The sequence below is a fragment of the Lepidochelys kempii genome, chromosome 9 (genome assembly GCF_965140285.1).
Source record: "Lepidochelys kempii isolate rLepKem1 chromosome 9, rLepKem1.hap1, whole genome shotgun sequence".
Taxonomy (NCBI): domain Eukaryota; kingdom Metazoa; phylum Chordata; order Testudines; family Cheloniidae; genus Lepidochelys; species Lepidochelys kempii.
Window position 1 is genome coordinate 27,543,601 of NC_136388.1, and position 18,315 is coordinate 27,561,915.

The window sequence follows — 18,315 nt, forward strand, 5'->3', positions numbered from 1 at the left end:
TGGGGGGCTTCCCCTGTCCTGCAGCTTCTGCCAGAGAAAAGAGGGGTGCTGCGGGGGGGGTTGTGGGCCCAGTGGCTAATCCGCCACTGCCCAGAGCACCAGTAAGCCTCTTGGAGCAGCCCCAAGGGGATGTGATCTGGGGTTCCTAAAGAAGATTATTAAGGAAATAAAATAAGTGTTGTACCTGTTGAGAGGGATAGTTTGAGGGAATCAGGGGGGTAGGAATCTCTCCTTTCCCTCTATTCACAAGGAGGGGCAAGGGAGCTATGCTCCAGTGGAGAAAGAGTATTCCTTATAAAAAAGGGCTTAGGTCATATAACACTGAAGAAGAAGTCTCTCATAACAATGACGAACCATTTTTTCCTAACAACTAATCACCCAGTGCATGTAAACTAAACAAAGACATGAAACTTTAAGGCCAAACTTTTATAAAATTATTGCAATGAATAAAGGAATCATGAGCCTACAATTTCTGAAGTGGGTTGGGAGAACCTTAATTACCTCTTGGTTATCTTTGTTCTGGTTTGCCCAAAAAATCTTGTGATAAAGAGTCTCCATTGAATTGCTGGAATCTGATCTGTCAAAACAGTGTCGATCCAAGACCTCCAGTGTATGCAAAACTCGGCTGATGGTGACCCCTAGATATGAAAGTTTAAAAAAAAGGTAACCAAATAGTTTACCAGAAAAATTCTTTGTTAAAACTGTTTTCACTGGATGCACGCAGCACTAACGTCTGGGTGAAATGAACACAAAAGCCATCTCCAACCCCACCCCTAAAAAAGGAGGGAAATTGAATTTAATGTTTATGGTACTATGAAAGTGCTAATTTCAGTGGTGGATCTGATGACATTGGGGATTGGTCCTGCTTTGAGCAGGGGGTTGGACTAAATGACCTCCTGAGATCCCTTCCAACCCTGATATTCTATGATTCTTTGACATGGACTCCTGTCCTCAGCCAACGTGACTAAAATCAAATTAGCTTCCCCGTTGGTCTCTGAAAAGCAAAAAGAATGGTCAGTCACTATCAATCTGGGCTAGATTTGAACCAATGCAAGACCAAACGCACTCACTCTCTTTATCAATCCTCTGAGCTACTGCAGCCCACCAAAGCTGCAGATGGTGATGTTTAGTAAGCAATAGCTGATCCAATGATGAAAGATATGGTATGCTAAATACTTTCCTGTATTCTAAAAATACATCTAGAGATTAACCAAATCCTGTCTGTTACCAGAAATCTATGCACACACAAACCCTACTATTAAAACTGCAAGTTTCTCCAGTCCTTAGGTGGTGTCCTCACTGCCCTTCTTGAAACACTCCCACCCCCAGGGATCTTTACATGCTCCCTTCTCACATCGACCAATCCTACAGTTCAGATGGGTTACATACGGTTTCCCTCAGGAGCCCAAAACCACTTAGTCCTGTGTCAGCAGGTGAGTCATGGAAGATTATCCCCTACTGACTGAAGAGGCTATTTCTGCAAATTTTCATATCCCCACTTGGTCCAAGAGCAAAGGATTCACTAAGCCCAGAACTTGAATTGTAATGATCCCTCCTGACTAATATTTATGCTAACACACCACCAATCCAAAAATGAAAAAAAAATACATGCTGCCTGTTACTTTGTGTCAGTCTATCAAATCTACGCCTAAAATTAATCACAATGTGATGTAATCAAGCCCAACACACACAAATATGTAAAACCTAGGACCCACATTTTTCAACATTTACATTGCATTTGACTTGCTTTACCTGCAGTTGATTCTTGGCACTTGTCAAAAGACCATCGCACCTCCACAGCACAACCTCGTTGTTTTATCTGCTGTTCTACTTCATAAATCTTTGTCCGAACCTAAAAAGATTATTGTTGCTTATTAGCTAGTGGCTGGGAAGCCACAATTCTCATCTCAAGCACATTTCTCTGCATGAGTAAGGTATACAACAATGTATCGCAATTTTTCCTATATTAGGAAAAAGTACCCTCAAGCACTGAGTGTTCAACTGATTTAATTTTTTTTAAACATTATCTATACTGAAATATCTTCATTTCAGGACTTATATTCAACCCAACAATACTGTATGAGTGAAAGTTTTTCAGGTCATGAATGTCGCAACTTTACTAGCAACTGCAACAAGTCTCCTGCTATTTGTTGTTTTGTGCCATTAAATAACATCAATTTAAATTAACTCAAGATCTTTCCTTTGAAAGCATTAACAATACTGCTATTCAAATGCACAATACTTTAATCCAAACAATCCCATCATTCATAAAGATTTGCCAAACAATTTAGTATACCATAACTAATACAATTCTAAAGCTAACATGTAACTAATCCCAAACCAAGAATATAGGCATACCTAAATTTGCTAGTCTTAATGAGCATGAAATGTTATGTCTTTGGTACACAGAATATAGACCTTTGCCCTGTAAAAAAACAAGCCTACCTGCTGATTAAATGCTGAATTTCCACCTGGCATAGGTAAACTAGATGGAGCAACTTGAAGTAAATCCAGAGGAGAGCCTGGATTAATGCTCTTACTTTCATTCGTGGAATAATTCCACACCAAGGCACTTGGGCAACAGAGAGTTACAGTCTGCAAGCGACAATGTAAAGTAGTTAGAAGTAATCTCCTTTGCAGAACATTTGCCACAGACAGGGTCACAGCTAAACACCAACGAAAGGAGATAGTCTCTTGAACTAAATCACTTCTGCCTCACAAGTGCAGTGAAAATGACTAAAAAGAGGCCTTTGCAAAACCATTTGCTTTTTAAAACATCAGTGCGGGAAATTAAATTAAAATGGTATTTTCCTTATTCATTATTAATTTGAAAATTGAATTTAAATATATACTTGCTCGCTTTACATTTGTATTGCTTTCATACTGCCAAAGACACCACTGAAGGCTAATTTCCATCAGACACTGCCTATGAAACATGAATAACTTTTAGCAAAAAGGTGTCATTTTTGGGTTTCGTTTACAAAGAGAAGCTATGTGTGAAAAATTAAAATTTATGTCATTAATTAAAATATGCTTTCCTATCAAGATTTTAAAACACAAAGGAGCCATTCAAATGCACCTTATTTCTAAGTAAATCTACTGTTCCTGAAAGGTGCTGGATGAAGACTGATGTTCATTTATAAACCATTATAAAAATGACTATTGCTATGGTATCTAGTGCTGTACAAGGATTAAAATCCACCGGGGGAAATCATGCCCCACTGAAGTCAATAGGAGTTTTGCCATTGACTTCATCGGGTGCAAGATTTCACCCACCATGAGGGTTGTTCATCATCGAGGTATAAGCAGGACCTCTTGACTGGGTTCCATTCAGCAACCTATCCTGCTCTAAATTACTTTTAGAAAGTAAGAAAATAAATTCTAAGTTGCTTCTGAGCTTGCCACTCTGTTTTCTTTTGCCTTGGTGGTTTGGAAATTCTTTTGGTGAAGGAGAGATGGATCTTAATGCATGATCTGAAAAACAGCTAGAGTAAGGTTCTTCCCAGCTTCTTTTGGGAACATGTTCCAGAGTCCTGGGTTGTGTTGTTGAGAAGATCTACCTCCTGCTCTCACAAATCCAGATCTGGACTCCAACAACAGTAACCTGCTAAACAGGTTGCCCGAGAAGTGTCATTTGAAAATAACCTGGGCATGTCCCATTGACAGCTTTGTGAATCTGTACCAAAACTCAGCACTGATCTGGTGATACAAGGAGAACCAGCGCAGGTAGCAAAGCATTATATAGTCTCTTTGGACTGTTACAGTTAGGAAATAAGCCACTGTGTTGTTTACCAGCTTTATGAATTTGTCTGTGCTAAGAAAGAAAAAGAGCACATGTGGCAGTAATCCAATATGGAGGCGACAAACATTAATGGCAGGTCCTTGTCCAAGAGGAACAGGAGAAGTCTTGCTAGCTGGGAGTGGTAAAAACTCTCTTCTAGCTGCAATTTGATTTTCCTGAGTCAGTGAGGAGTCCATAGACTTTGCATTATCCTAGTACAGTCACAAGCCCTTGATGGAGGAAGAGGTACTCATGTTCCCATTTACCTTCTTCACTTAGTATTAATTGAGTGTCCCTGGTGTTCAGTTTGAGCCAGCTGGTCTTCACCCAGGCTCTCAATTCCCTCAGGTGCCATGGCCTGTGAGAAAGTGATGCCTGAGAGATACATAGAGCTGCATGTCATCAGCATATTGTTGGCATCACAAGCCATGTCATCAGGTAGATGTTAAACAGAAGCAGAAATAGAACTGAGCCCTGAGGTACTCTGCGCGTCAGAGCTCTTAGGGAGGAGAAGCAGCTGCTCATCATAACTGAGCCTTTTTAGAAAGGAAAAAAAGTTATATTAGCCTAGTTCTGTCACCTCTTGCCAGCACATGTAAATGAGTTACCTGCATCTCAGGATCAATACTGTCAAAGGTTGATAAAAAAGCAAGTAGTATGAATGTCATTGTCTCACCTTGGTTCATTGCCACCGGGACTTGTCTATCACTATGACCCACGCTGTTTTGACTCTGTGCCAACCTCGAAAAATCGAGCAAATCTTCTGAGGTTAGATGCTGCCGGAGTCGGTGCACTACCACCTTGTCTTTGACCTTGTTCAGGAATGAAAGGTTTGACACCAGGCAGAAATTAACAAGAGTCACTGATGTCACACGCTGGCTTCTTGAGAACAGGCCAGACTACCACGCATTTCAACGTGCCTAGCAGAGTGCTCTCCGAGGGAGGTTTTGATTATTTCTGCCAGCAGAGGGCTTCTGTCCACACAACAGGTACCAACATGGACAGTAGCCAGCACATGCTTCTTCCTGCTGATACCTCTCAGTCATAACCTGGAGAAGCCACCTTTATGTTCATTGACCAGGCTCATTCAGATCTTCATCTCTTAGCTGAAATTGTCAGAAGTACCAAACCTACTGGTGGTTTTTGTGATATGGCACCTATACATTAGGAATGTGTCTGACACCACTCATTTCAAATTGACCAGTGAGCAACCATGAGATGGTAACAAAAATTGTCACAGATAGATATGAAATAATGACCTTTACGTAGAAGACTTTTTATCCCATTACCAGACCCACAAATCATCAAGTCCCCAGATACACTGCAATGAGAATTGTTAGAGCCTTGAAAACATCTACCTACCTGCAGCATACAACTCAGTCCATAAACTAGTGGACGATGTTGTGGGCAGGAAAAGAAATCTGAACAGGCTAGCTGTACCGGGCTCACCACAGGACCTGTTGCAGTAGGACTTGGAGCTGCTAAAGGAGGATTGTTTGGTCCAATAATCATATGAGGTGAGTGTGCAGCTACGAGGTTAGGAGTATCACTTAGCAATAAAGACAGTCGTCTGGCACAGAAATAAGCAAGGCGACGGGACAGGTAGGCTGATTGAACAAACTCTTCTGAATACTGAAAAAAATGCATAATATATTAAGCAAAACAGACTTTTCAAGGTACTCACGTTCACTACAATTCTGATATCTAACATACATAAATTAGAAGGGATCATCTAATGCATCTAGAAGATCTCTCAGACAGAAAACATTGTTGAAACACTGGTCTACAGTTCTGACTCTTTAAAAAAATCTACTGTCCTGAACGAGCATTTTTGGCCCTGTTTTTCTATTTAGAAAACCTAATTTATGTATTCAATGCATGAGGAATTTCAAAGCATTAAAAATGCATATAAAACTGTAGTTTAGTCCAAATGCGAAGCATCTGGAAAAAGATTTCACTACTTTTTATAGGTAGAACATTAGTACATAAGCAATTTTTACAAATATACTGAAGAGCACCAAATAAAAAAATGTTATATAAGGGATATTTTAAAATATAATTGTTTTCAAAAATAACTATAGCTTTAAACCATGCTCTGTACCTGCAACATTAGCGGTAACAAAAGTTTAAGAAGTTCATCGTCAGCAGGTCTGATTTTTTCCAGAACATCCAGTATCCATGTCAAATACTCATGTCTTTCAAGCATTCCCTCCTGAAAGAATTTTGTTTTAGATTGCATCAAAATTAATTGGAAGCAGCACACAAGCAGCTTTATAATTTTGTTACAAATGCTCCTTTATCATGCCACTTGGTTCTGATCTCCTGACTCAAATCAAAATGATTTTAAGACTTGATGATAAGACCCTACAACTCTCAAAGATTTTTTAAAAATTAACCTAGAAAGAAAAATATGCAAGAACTAATGCTACTGAAAGAGCCCAGTAGATGAAGAAGCAACCATGAACTGGAATGGACTATGCACACAGTTCAAATTCACCAGACTGTCTGAACCCTATCCCCTTGACAGATTCACTATCATGACCCCTGGCAGCTCTAAGCCTGACCCCTGGCACCACAGAGACTTGTTTCTGTCTTAGTTCCCCCTTCTCAGACCTTCAGCTTGGCAGGGAGTACACACTCTCCATGCACAGCCTCCCGCTACCTTTCTTGATTTACCCCACAACAGAATTCCTTTTTACTGTTATTTTTAATAATCAGACTAGAAAGAGGTGCTTAGTGGCAGGCTAGGCAAGTTGAGTGCACAGTGGACCATGCAGGAGGAGAACAAGGCTGATCATCCAGGAGGGGAACTCCACAAAGTACACTCTCATGGAGCAAAAAACTGATTCAACACCAATTTGTTGTTCTTGGTTTTTGAGGTCTGATGGTGTAGTCTAGTATCTGCAAACGGGAAATCAAGAAACCCTCAAATGCCGAGATTGGATCCCTGCATGTGACCTGGCTTTAGGCCCATACTAATTGTACAATGGTTAGTCTATACAATAGCTATTTTCTAGTCACATCTTTTTTTAAACTTCTTATAAACCAAAATTACTTTAACTTACAACAACACAGATAGAAAGAAACAGTTACTTACTTTACAATAACAGGTTATTTGAGATGTGTTGTCCATATATATTCCACGGTTGGTGCAAATGCGCCCAATGCACCTGAATTCAGATTCTTTTGGCCAGTAGTATGTGTTGGTGTGCAATGGTTACACACTGAGTGTCCTCGTGCATTGAGCATAGGCATAAAGAGCAGGATGGCCTCAATTATCTCTCAGTTCTTTCCCCCAATACAGAATCCAGGTGTTATCAGACTCTGTAGTATCAGGGAAGAAGGGCGGGTCATGGGACATGCATGGACAACACATCTCAAAGAAACAGTTACTGTAGGGTAAGTAACAATATTTTCTTTGAATACTTGTTCATGCATATTCCATGGCTAGTGACTCACAAGCAGCAGCCTAGATTATTGGAGGTGAGTGCTACCAGTCAACCTAAACAATGGCTACAGGTAGGCCATTGGCCTCAAGGATACTAAAGCCCCTCCTATAATTTTCATTCTTTGACTTGGAGTGAGTATTGATTTTTCTTGGTTTACTTGTAGATCTTAGGGTTGCCAGATGTCTGGTTTTGGACCGGAACACCCGGTCGAAAAGGGACCCTGGTGGCTCCAGTCAGCACCGCTGACCTTGCCGGCCCGTTAAAAGTCCAGTCAGCAGTGCAGCAGGGCAAAGGCAGTCTCCCTATCTGCCTTGGCTCCACACAGCTCCTGGAAGCAAGAGCATGTCCCCCCTCCAGCTCCTAGGTGTAGGGGCAGCTGCAGCCAATGGGAGCTATGGAGGTAGCGCCTGCAGACAGGGCAGCGCACAGAGCTGCCTGGCTGCACCTCCGTGTAGGAGCGGAGGGGGGACATGTCGTTGCCTCTGGGAGTTTCCTCAGGTAAGTGCCACCCGGAGCCTGTACCCCTGACCCCCTCCCATGCCCGAACCCCCTGCCTAAACCCTGATCCCCCCACCCGCCCTCAGAATCCCCCCTCCCACCTTCCTATACCCCCACTCATCCCCAGCCCCACCCCAGAGCCTGCACCCCCAGCACAGAGCCCTCACCCACCCCCGCACTCCATCCCTCTGCCCCAGCCCTGATCCCCTTCCCACATTCTGAACCCCTCGTTCCCAACCCAGAGCATCCTCCTACACCCCAAACTCCTCATCCCCAGCCCCACCCTGGAGCCCTCAGCCCCAGCCAGAGCCCTAACCCCCTCCTGCACCCTAACCCCCTGAGCCAGCCCAGTGAAAATGAGCAAGTGAGAGAGGGTGGTGAGAGTGAGCATCAGAGGGAGGGAAGATGGAGTGAGTGGGGGTGGGGCCTCAGAATGGGCAGGGCCTCAGAGGAGGGACGGGATAGTGGCAGGGCAAGGGTGTCCGCTTTTGTGTGAGTAGAAAGTTGGCAGCCCTAGTAGATGGTATCAAGTGGAGTACTCCAGGAGTCAGTCCCGGGGCCAGTTTTGTTCAACATCTTCATTAATGATCTGGATGATGGGACAGATTGCACCCTCAGCAAGTTCGCAGATGACACTAAGATGGATATGCTGGAGGGTAGGGATAGGGTCCAGAGTGACCTAGACAAATTGGAGGATTGGGCCAAAAGAAATCTGATGAGGTTAAACAAGGCCAAGTGCAGAGTTCTGCACTTAGGAAGGAAGAATCCCATGCACCACTACAGGCTGCGGACTGACTGGCTAAGCGGCAGTTCTGCAGAAAAGGACCTGGGGATTACAGCAGATGAGAAGCTGGATATGAGTCAGCAGTGTGCCCTTGTTTCCAAGAAGGCTAATGGTATATTGGGCTGCATTAGCAGAAGCATTGCCAGCAGATCAAGGGAAGTGATTATTCCCCTCTATTCGGCACTGGTGAGGCCACATCGGGAGTACTGTGTCCAGTTTTGGGCCCCCCACTACAGAAAGGATGTGGACGAATTGGAGAGATTCCAGCGGAGGGCAACGAAAATGATCAGGGGGTTGGGGCACATGACTTACGAGGTGAGGCTGAGGGAACTGGGCTTGTTTAGTCTGCAGAAGAGGAGAGTGAGGGGGGATTCCAAAGAGGATGGAGCTCAGATGTTCTCAGTGGTACCAGATGACAGAACAAGGAGTAATGGTCTCAAGTTGCAGTGGGGGAAGTCTAGGTTGGATATTAGGAAACACTGTTTCACTAGGAGGGTGGTGAAGCACTGGAATGGGTTACCTAGGGAGGTGGTGGAATCTCCATTCTTAGAGCTTTTTAAGGCCCGGCTTGACAAAGCCCTGGCTGGGATGATTTAGTTGGTGTTGGTCCTGCTTTGAACAGGGGGTTGAATTAGATGACCTCCTGAAGTCTCTTCCAACCCTAATCTTCTATGATCTAAGGGATGAAAAGTTGCAGTCTGTAGTATGGAGCATGAAACCTGTCAATGCAACTTTTGCAAATGAGCCAGTCAACTAAACACAGATAAAAATGAACTTGTTTCCTGAGGTAAGCCCCCACTATTGCCAGGCATTTTCTGAATACCCATCATGCTGTCAATCGGCAGAATGGGAGAACACTGTCCTGGTAGTGGGAACTGCCCACTTGTCATCTCAGATACCTTCTACAGGCAGGGTGAATCACTATATGGAAATAAGCGTCTTGGAAGTGAAAGCTATGAACAGTCGTGTGGATCTAGAGTTGGAATCACCAAAATTACAGTTACCAACCTGAACTTGTACCTGAAGGGGTTCATTTGTCCCAGGTCCTGGAAAAGGTTCCAGCCCTCTTCCTTTCTGGGATTCAGAAAGTAATAAGGGTAAAAGCCCTCCCCATGCTCTTGAGGTACTTCTGCCACTGTTCTGAGATATGGCAGTGACTGCACCTCCTGGTGTAGCGTGCTGTCCTGAAAAGGGGCCCTGAAAAGGGATAGGTGGGGATTGGGGCTGCACAGTAAGCAACAAAGCTCAGACACTGCAAATCTGACTTGCAGCCACAGGCAGTGAGAAAGCACTGAGAAGCAGCTGGGGTCACTCCTCCCTCATGCCCTTGGTTGGAGGTACAAGGACACTCAGGCCACAGGCACAGCCCCCAACAGACACTGCTGGCCAAAAGAACCCAAACTCAAGTGCACTGGGTGCATGCGTACCAAGAATGGAATATGTATGGACAAGCACTGGAATCAAATACATGCTGAAAATGCATTTATGGAGGGCACAGGGTCTAATGGGCTGAGCAAGTGACTAATCAATTAAGGGCTCAGAGAATCTCGAGCTTTAACCCTGTTCAAGCCACTGTCCAACACATGGTACCTGACCTCTTTATGCTTCATTCATACAATTTGGTCAGAAAACTAGGCTTATGGAAGAAGCACCCTCTGCTCCCACACACACATACACACACACAACCTCAAGTTACAGTTGAGCTGAATTACACTATCCTATAATGAACAAATAGCTCTTTCATTACCAAATATGAAGCTACAAGTTTGCTATCAGCAGGTTGCACCTGAATTAACATTAATTTGCTCATTATCTGTTTCAGTGACTGAAAATGGGAAGTTTGATAATAATGTGCATTTCTTTCTAAATTAAAAGGTTTAAATCCACTTCATGCAAAATTAATCAGTGGTAAGACAAGAAAGTTGCAGCTTTGTCAAAGTGACAATAACTGTGCGTACACCAGAGTCATGGGAAAGGAGACCCAAGATGTCCTAAACCAGGCACGCAAAATTAAAAACCAGTTGAAAGTTTGTCCCTAAATCTGAATGCATTTAACCTCATAGATCTAATACAGAGAAAACTTAAAACAATATCATACCTAGCAAATTTTAACAAAACATGCATAAATTGTAAGCTGCTAACTGCAAATTACGAAAGAGCAGGCAAAGTGCCAAATTACTTTTAAGTGCATTTTAAAATTGGACCCTACCTAATACAGTCATCCCCAAAAAGGCACTTTTTACAAGGTTACCTGAAACAGATAAAATGCCAACTTTTCATTATATTCCCACTGCTTCAGGGCTTGTTCCACCTCTTGAGGCATAGCTACTGAGCCATTCCCTTGGTTTGAGGACACATGATAAAATTCTGCAATCTTTGCCAGCTGCTCTCGAAGGTATCTGGTTGAGATCTGAGTCCATTCTATGAAATAAGTTTACAGTTAAAAATTGACTTATTTTTCTTTTCATGTGATGACATATTTGATTCTTCATAGTAAAAATACAACTTTTCAATTACCTCTACAGTCAAAATACCTTTTCATAACATTAAGCAGCAATTGTATAACATGACTCTGAACTAAGAGGTTGCGTGTGTGCGCATCTCCTGTGCTTTGTTTTCAAAGTGTACACACCAGGAATGTGTCCACCTGTATTTTAAAACTTACAAATACCAGCTATGCCTTTAGGGAATCACCCATCTGCTCCATCAAGGCTCAATATTCAATCACAAAGCAACCTTGCATAGAAGTGTAGGAATATACTACAATTAATTATTTCGATATGGAGTCTTACTTTTTCCCCGCAAAGAATTATAACAAATAAAACAAAAACAGGATTTTACACAAGCCAAAATGATTGGAAATAAAAAAAAACGTTCTTATAATGCTTTGAAATTGATCTATAGCAACTCTGATTTCACTTTTTCTCCAGAACATAACCTTCTTAGAGCAATTTATTAGATCAACAGACCGGCCACTGCAGTATCAAACGCATCAAGACAAGACTGCTTTGACGGTTCTCAAGTCAGACTGACAAAGACGCAATCACAGATTTGAGTCATCTTGCACTGCCTGTCACATAGTCATGACATTACCAGCAAGCAGTAGTGCTTCTCTTAGCCTCATCCAACCAGTGAGTCTACAATGCAGGATGCTTTAGTGGGGGCAGGAAGAATTAGTACATCAAATTACATCAAAACCATAGGGGCAGAAATTCACCCACTAGGTCACCTTTGGCAACCTCAAAGCATAAGAAGGTCAACTTCAATTCATTCTGTATCTCAGAGAGCTAGTGACACATTGCTTATGCCACTTGTCAGAACTGCCAATAAAACTCTAGATCTTACATTTATTTAAAAGGCCTCTATCCAAAACCTTAAATCAAAATGAACCAACAGCCTCAGGGGCACCCAGTCCTTGCAGTCTCCTTTCACTGTACCCCTACAAACCGCCCTTGGTCTCTTGGTGCACAACCACTTGAGAACCAAAGGTTTCCCCAGGCACAATTCTCACTATCTCAAAAAGATTCCCCTTAAGGGAATCATGACTACCTAAAGATGCATTGTCTGTCCTTAGCTCCGACCCCTAGGGGTAACAGCTGCCTTACAACGCGAGTCTTGCAAGGTGCTCGGAGAAAGGGAAAAATAACCCATAGACCAATCCAGTCTGCTGCCGGAGAAGATTGCAGTGTAACTCTCAAAATGGCCACAACTCCACCTGACCATAGAATCATAGAATATCAGGGCTGGAAGGGACCTCAGGTGGCCATCTAGTCCAATCCCCTGCTCAGAGCAGGGCCAATCCCCAACTAAATCATCCTAGCCAGGGCTTTGTCAAGCCTGACCATAAACTTCTAAGGAAGGAGATTCCACCACCTCCCTAGGTAACGCATTCCAGTGTTTCAGCACCCTCCTAGTGAAAAAGTTTTTCCTACTATCCAACCTAAACCTCCCCCACTGCATACGTGAAAGAATCTTTTGGCACTTTCTTACATACAACCCTACTACCTGGGCCTACCTCTGATAGGATGTTCTCTGACCAGATGGTCAGAGCCAACAGTGACTGAGCTAAGGGATGGCTGTGCTGAACTTCAAAACTGACTTCAGCAGAAGCTACAGCAAGTGTCAGCCCACTTGAGTCCACACACAAGAAAGAGCAATACACAACAAATAATATTGCGTTCCTCCTTTATACACAGGACGAGACGGATATTAAAACCTTGAGCCATCACCAACTTCAGTGAATACACTTAAAAGTTCATCCTCAAGTAGCTTAAGTCACGAAATACAGGTTTGATTATACAAAAGCCTTTAGGATTAAAAAAAAGATATCAATTCTTTACTTGTACAATGTATTCTGCAATATTTTTATAGGATCAGATGTGTGCTAGTGCTCTACACAGAGGTTTGAATGCAATTTCCATGACCTGATCAGTCTCCTTCAGACCCCCAAATAAAGTAAACGTCCTTTTACAAAACCGAGCAGGAAGGAGAATTTCCAGTTTCACAGTACTGAATGGGCAGGAAGCTACTGAATTGGGGAAAGGTGGGGGGCAGTATAAGGCAGGCAGCCCACTCCCTGGGAGATCTTTCCCAAAGATTTGTAGGCGATAAGAAGCAGAGGTAGAAGAGCTTCTTGCCACACCCTGTAGTCAGGGGAGTGGTCAAGCCTCAATGGCAAACTCAGTATTCCAAGCAAACTTTTGGGGTGTGACCCAAACCCTCCAGTTTTAGCCCACTGGAATTTTGCTAACTAAAAGGGCGAGTTTCCCATTACTTTAATCTCAGCACTTTTGGCTACTCAAAATATGACTCAGATGATTTCTACTACTAATGTTTTTTTTTCCTTTTTGTGGTATGTCCAACTGCCCTGCTGAGTTTACCAAAACAGCTTCTTCTATTAACTGTACCTTTTCTTGCTTCAGAAAATAGCCATTATTTCTAACCTTACAGCTGATAGCTACGGAGAACAATTTCTCCACCTAATCTTTGTAGCGCTCCTTTTAAAAGGTTATGCCTCAGATTTCTACCCGAACATGACCTCTTTTTTCCTCCTTTGAAATGCAGATACCTCAACATATCTGAATATGAATTTAAATGCCTATTTTGAGGCACTCCAAATTGAATATTTGGCCCTAAATCTTTCCTTCTAGCTCATTACACCCAAAACCTTGGGTCTTCCTGTTGGCAGTTGCTCGTCTGAACTCCTAACATTTTCACTGAAGTCATGTAAGCCATTTGTTGAACCTTACATTAATATTTGTAAAGTCTTCTGATGTCTTGCCTTTCAAAAACCAAACACCCCTCTCATCTTGCAGATTCGGTCTTTTGTCTGACTTGCACACCTCACAGGACACAATTAAGCATTTATCATCTGTGCACATGAAGAGGATTTCTGTGAATACAAACTACCACCGACATGACAAGCTTTGATCTTGCCATACACAGAACAGTGCTAATCGAAGTTAATTAATCCACTACCATTTACCTCATTGAGTGTTTCGTTCTAAAGTTTAGAGTGAAGTGAACAATGTAGTAAAAGGCTATGTGAAGTTTTGCAATAATGACGTGATTGCTGCGTTTCTGTCATTCTTATTCAGATAATCACAGAAATATGGACCCAGTATGAGAGCAATACACAAAATATGGTGGAACTTTTCTTAAAATTAGTACAAATGCAGGAGTGGGTGGTAGCAGGGTCTACATGGACAGTTGATACGTGCATGCTAATGTGCTTTAGATTCACATCGCAGCTTGCTGCACACTAACTTTGTCTAGACAAACCTTAAATTAACGAGGGGTGATAATTTAGGTGAAGGATTACCTACCTTAGCATTCCTCTTTTCCATCCTCTTAACAGTACAGCTGAATTTACTAGGGATATTTTTTTAATATCCCACAAGAGACAAATATGTTACAGAGTTATGTTTAACCAGCATGCAGCATATTTGAGAATACTGTAGCACATTCTTCTATGAACACATAAAAGCATTGCTTTGACAGTCTAAACCTGTTTACTATCAGAACTACAGGGACTCCCCATATGAAAGGCTACAGTTTTCATTGTGGCCTGTGCAATATTTGCTCCTCAGGCTTTACGCTAGCTTGCTCATCTTTGAATCTTTTTTCCCTGAATTTCTTCATCATTCTTCCCATCAACATCTACTGAAAGGGTTTTCTCTCCAAAGCTAGTGGCCTGGTACAAAAACGTGGAGTAATTTTCAGGCTTAAACCAACTATATAGAAACGTTTAGTAAATATTTGCTTCAAAACACTCACTCAATTTTCTAAAAACTGTTGCAAATCCACCATTTCACACTTCTTTTCAATGTCACACCATGAAAGGATAATTTTCCCAAGGCAATTTATTACCAGTTCCTCAGTGCCACTGAGTTAGAAACCATGGAGAATGAATGATTTTCATTACTTAAGGCACAGACCTGAAACATTTTGAAGACTGCCAAAAACTAATCAGTGATGTACTGTATAATTATTCTCAGAAAGCTCTAAATAACCTTTGCAAAATAGCAAACTTGCATGCATAATGTAACCTTTAGCACCCATTTGGCACATTCAAAATAAAATCTGTGTTGGAGCTCTAATATAATAGTGAAACAAAAACTAAGTGCATCAACCTTAGGACAGTCCTGTTATCTCGTTTCATTCAGATAACCATGTGCCTCCTCCAGCTATCATCATGGAACTGACCAAAGACAGAACTGAAACCAGAAGTATCCACCCACCTATTTATCCCTCTGTGGTACCAATGTCTCTCCCTTTCCAGGAAGCAGAACAACATTTTCTTCACAAATACTGCCTCAGCTGGTGTAAACTGAAGCTATGCCACAAGTTACACCAACTGAGGACCTGAACCATTGATTTTGCTCAGAAGACTCAACGTATTTATTTTTCTTTTCTTTTTTAAAAAGTCAAGATAGTTTGAGAGAATTCTTTGGTTTAAATGCAGCATTACCAATATTCATTCCAGGCTGAGAAGATATGCCTTTGGTACTCAAACCTAATCCAGTGTCATTTTATATCTCCTTGGGATAGCATGATGTGGTGTCTCAATGAAGATCATGAGCAGAGCTAATCGCCGTGATTAGGGAAGCAATAAACTTACTTCTAGCGGTTAATACTGTAACTCCTCCTACGGACTATCCCTAAAACTGTTTGGAGTAGAGGTAAGAGGATAAAGGTGGTCAGAGACTGGAATAGCAAGGTGGAATAGCAAAAGCAGGAGATAGGAGACAGGTGAGTAAGTGCCTAGGACACTATGTTCTATAAAAACTTATAACAGGTTGCAGAAGGAGAGAAGAGAGTGTGTGACAGGAAAGGAATAGAAAAAAAAAAGCAGAAGAGAAGCAAGGCAGCACTGGTCACAGGGTTGAGGGTCAGGTCCTAGAGACTCTTCTTCCCCAAAGGTTTCTACATTGGAGAGACCTTGGGAGGGGGAAGGAAAAGATGCACAGAGCCCACAGTGCCACCTCAGTCTCTTTCCCTTCCCTCGGAAGCCTGCCTGCTCCATCTCCCCCATCCATGACTGCTGGACCTCATCAGGAGTTGACACTGCCTTCTGCCTCCCTGCTGCTGTGATATAAGCGACTGTCACAGGAGGAAGAAGAGAAAAAGAAGGTGATGTGAACTCACATGTGAGATGAACTCAGCAGCCCAGCCACCCACCAGCAGCTGCATTAAAACACACACATTACTGAGAAGTGGGGGGTGGGGGAATCCTCATCCAGGGATCCTCTTCTATCACTTCTACTGGGTAAGAAGAGGATCCTACTGCAAACATCCCACCATCTCCCCAATCCTTTTCCCTACAGGGAGGAGAAAGAGGGCCTGCTTCGGCAAGCCCTAACCCTACACTCCATGGCCTGGGGAAAGGCAGCAGAGAACCCACTCACACACAGGAGCTGGAAGGGTCATGAGGGGTTGGAAAGACCCTGTTGCAATGCGTACCCCACCCCTAATGCTTGGGGCGAACGAGAAGAGATTCTGCCACACAAAAAGTGATAAGGGTGAAACAGGGAGTTAGAGTTAGATAAGTAAGGTGGTCATTCCCCCAAAAAGTTGCAGATCTGCTTCACTGATATGGAGATGAGCTTCTCCTGTAGAGAAAAGGGCAAAAAGCAGCAGCAGAGAGGGAAGGGAGAAAAAAAGGCAGACATTTATCCGCCAAAGAGCACTTTTTGTCAGTCACAGACAAAAGGCATGGACCCCAGACCAACCAAATCAAATATCAGGAGGGGGCTTCACTGCCTGACTTAAGGAAACAAGAACAGAACATGGAGGCATGAACCTAATTCAACGTTTTTGGCCTTTTTCCAGTCACTGGTGATGGGACACGGTCCCATTTCAACAGAGTTCTGAAATGCACTCCAGCAATCATTACATATTACAGAGTATCTGGGACCAAACCTGAACACTGGGTCCAAACACACATAGACATTGGAGAATGCCTGATCTAAGCCTCATGGCACAGACCCGTCTCTACCATTTATTACTCTATCTTGGAAAATCCATCTTCAACAGTGTTGCAAAAACTTGCTTCAAGCTGCAATTGTGTCATCCTTAGATTGCAAGATATGCAAGGCCAGACCTGGACAGAAGTTTGATGGGAGTGTGCTAAGGAAAACCCAGGACAACACAACTCATTCATTTTGCCAGTTCAGTAGGAGACCTTTATCTGTTTGTGACAGTACTAAATCAATACTCTTGCAAGACAGCACTGTGCCAAAGGTCCCATCTTTTGGATGAGATGCAAACTGGGTCCTAACTGCCAAATGCACAACTAAACTAGGTTTCAGAGTAGCAGCCGTGTTAGTCTGAATCCGCAAAAAGAAAAGGAGTACTTGTGGCATCTTATAGACTAACTAACAAATTTATTTGAGCATAAGCATTCGTGAGCTACAGCTCACTCCATCAGATGCATTCAGTGGGGGGGAAAAATGCATCCGATGAAGTGAGCTGTAGCTCACAAATGCTTATGCTCAAATAAATTTGTTAGTTAGTCTCTAAGGTGCCACAAGTACTCCTTTTCTTTCAACTAAACTAGATTAATTTAACTTTGTTTCATTTGCTTTCATTAAAGCCACTCTATTAAATACACGGATTATTACACTGTAAACATTGCTTTTTCCCCTTCTGAATCTATACCTTTTTCGTGACATTCTAGTTCCTCAGTGTCTCGCCTATTGCTCTCACCTGTTTTCATATTTAGACTCCTGAACAAGGATTATTAATTTAACACAACACTGTTTTCTGCCACTGGAGCTCAAGTTTATTGCTTTGGGAGTTTGCTGCTACTAATATGCAGTTAACATACAGTCACAGTAACGGCTGCAATAGTATTATATAGTCATACATTATCCAATCCTAAACTAACCTTACAACACTGTCACACAACTTAAAAAAAAATTGTTCAGATTTAAAGATGGCTTTTTTCAGGCTGCCATAATTCACTTTGTGAAAAAGCCAAACTGCCACAGGCTGCAAAAACCTCTTAAAGTCCTGACAAAGAAACATTCTCCAAAAATCCAGATGTGACAGTGGAAAGAACAGAAGGTTAGCAGGGATGAGGAAAGAGTTAAGTCTGCTTGGATAACTTAGTTTTCCTATTTTCTAATGTTGGTAGTTTCTCTAACTTTATCTTTAGAGTTTGGTTAAAGTCTGTGCGTCTCACAGAACATGAGATCCTCTTAAGGGACTGTTTTCCCCCCTTTAATACCTGCAATATGATGAAGTTTTCATCTAGAACTAGTAATGCTGTAACTATTTGCCATTTCTACTGTACTCTGTAT

The 18,315-nt window shown here is 42.4% G+C and overlaps 1 protein-coding gene across 12 annotated transcripts in view; it reads right to left on the minus strand.

Annotated features, from left to right (window-relative positions):
- Positions 1–18,315, minus strand: part of MED12L (mediator complex subunit 12L) — a 321,530-nt gene that overhangs the window by 261,335 nt on the left and 41,880 nt on the right. For all 12 annotated transcript variants that reach the window (XM_073359680.1, XM_078854411.1, XM_078854410.1 and 9 more), the window contains exons 5-10: positions 10,764–10,933; positions 5,883–5,993; positions 5,144–5,413; positions 2,446–2,595; positions 1,753–1,852; positions 502–638 (exon numbers count right to left, since the gene is read on the minus strand). In XM_073359680.1, the coding sequence (XP_073215781.1) occupies positions 502–638; positions 1,753–1,852; positions 2,446–2,595; positions 5,144–5,413; positions 5,883–5,993; positions 10,764–10,933 (938 nt within the window). The remainder of the gene's footprint in view (positions 1–501; positions 639–1,752; positions 1,853–2,445; positions 2,596–5,143; positions 5,414–5,882; positions 5,994–10,763; positions 10,934–18,315) is intronic.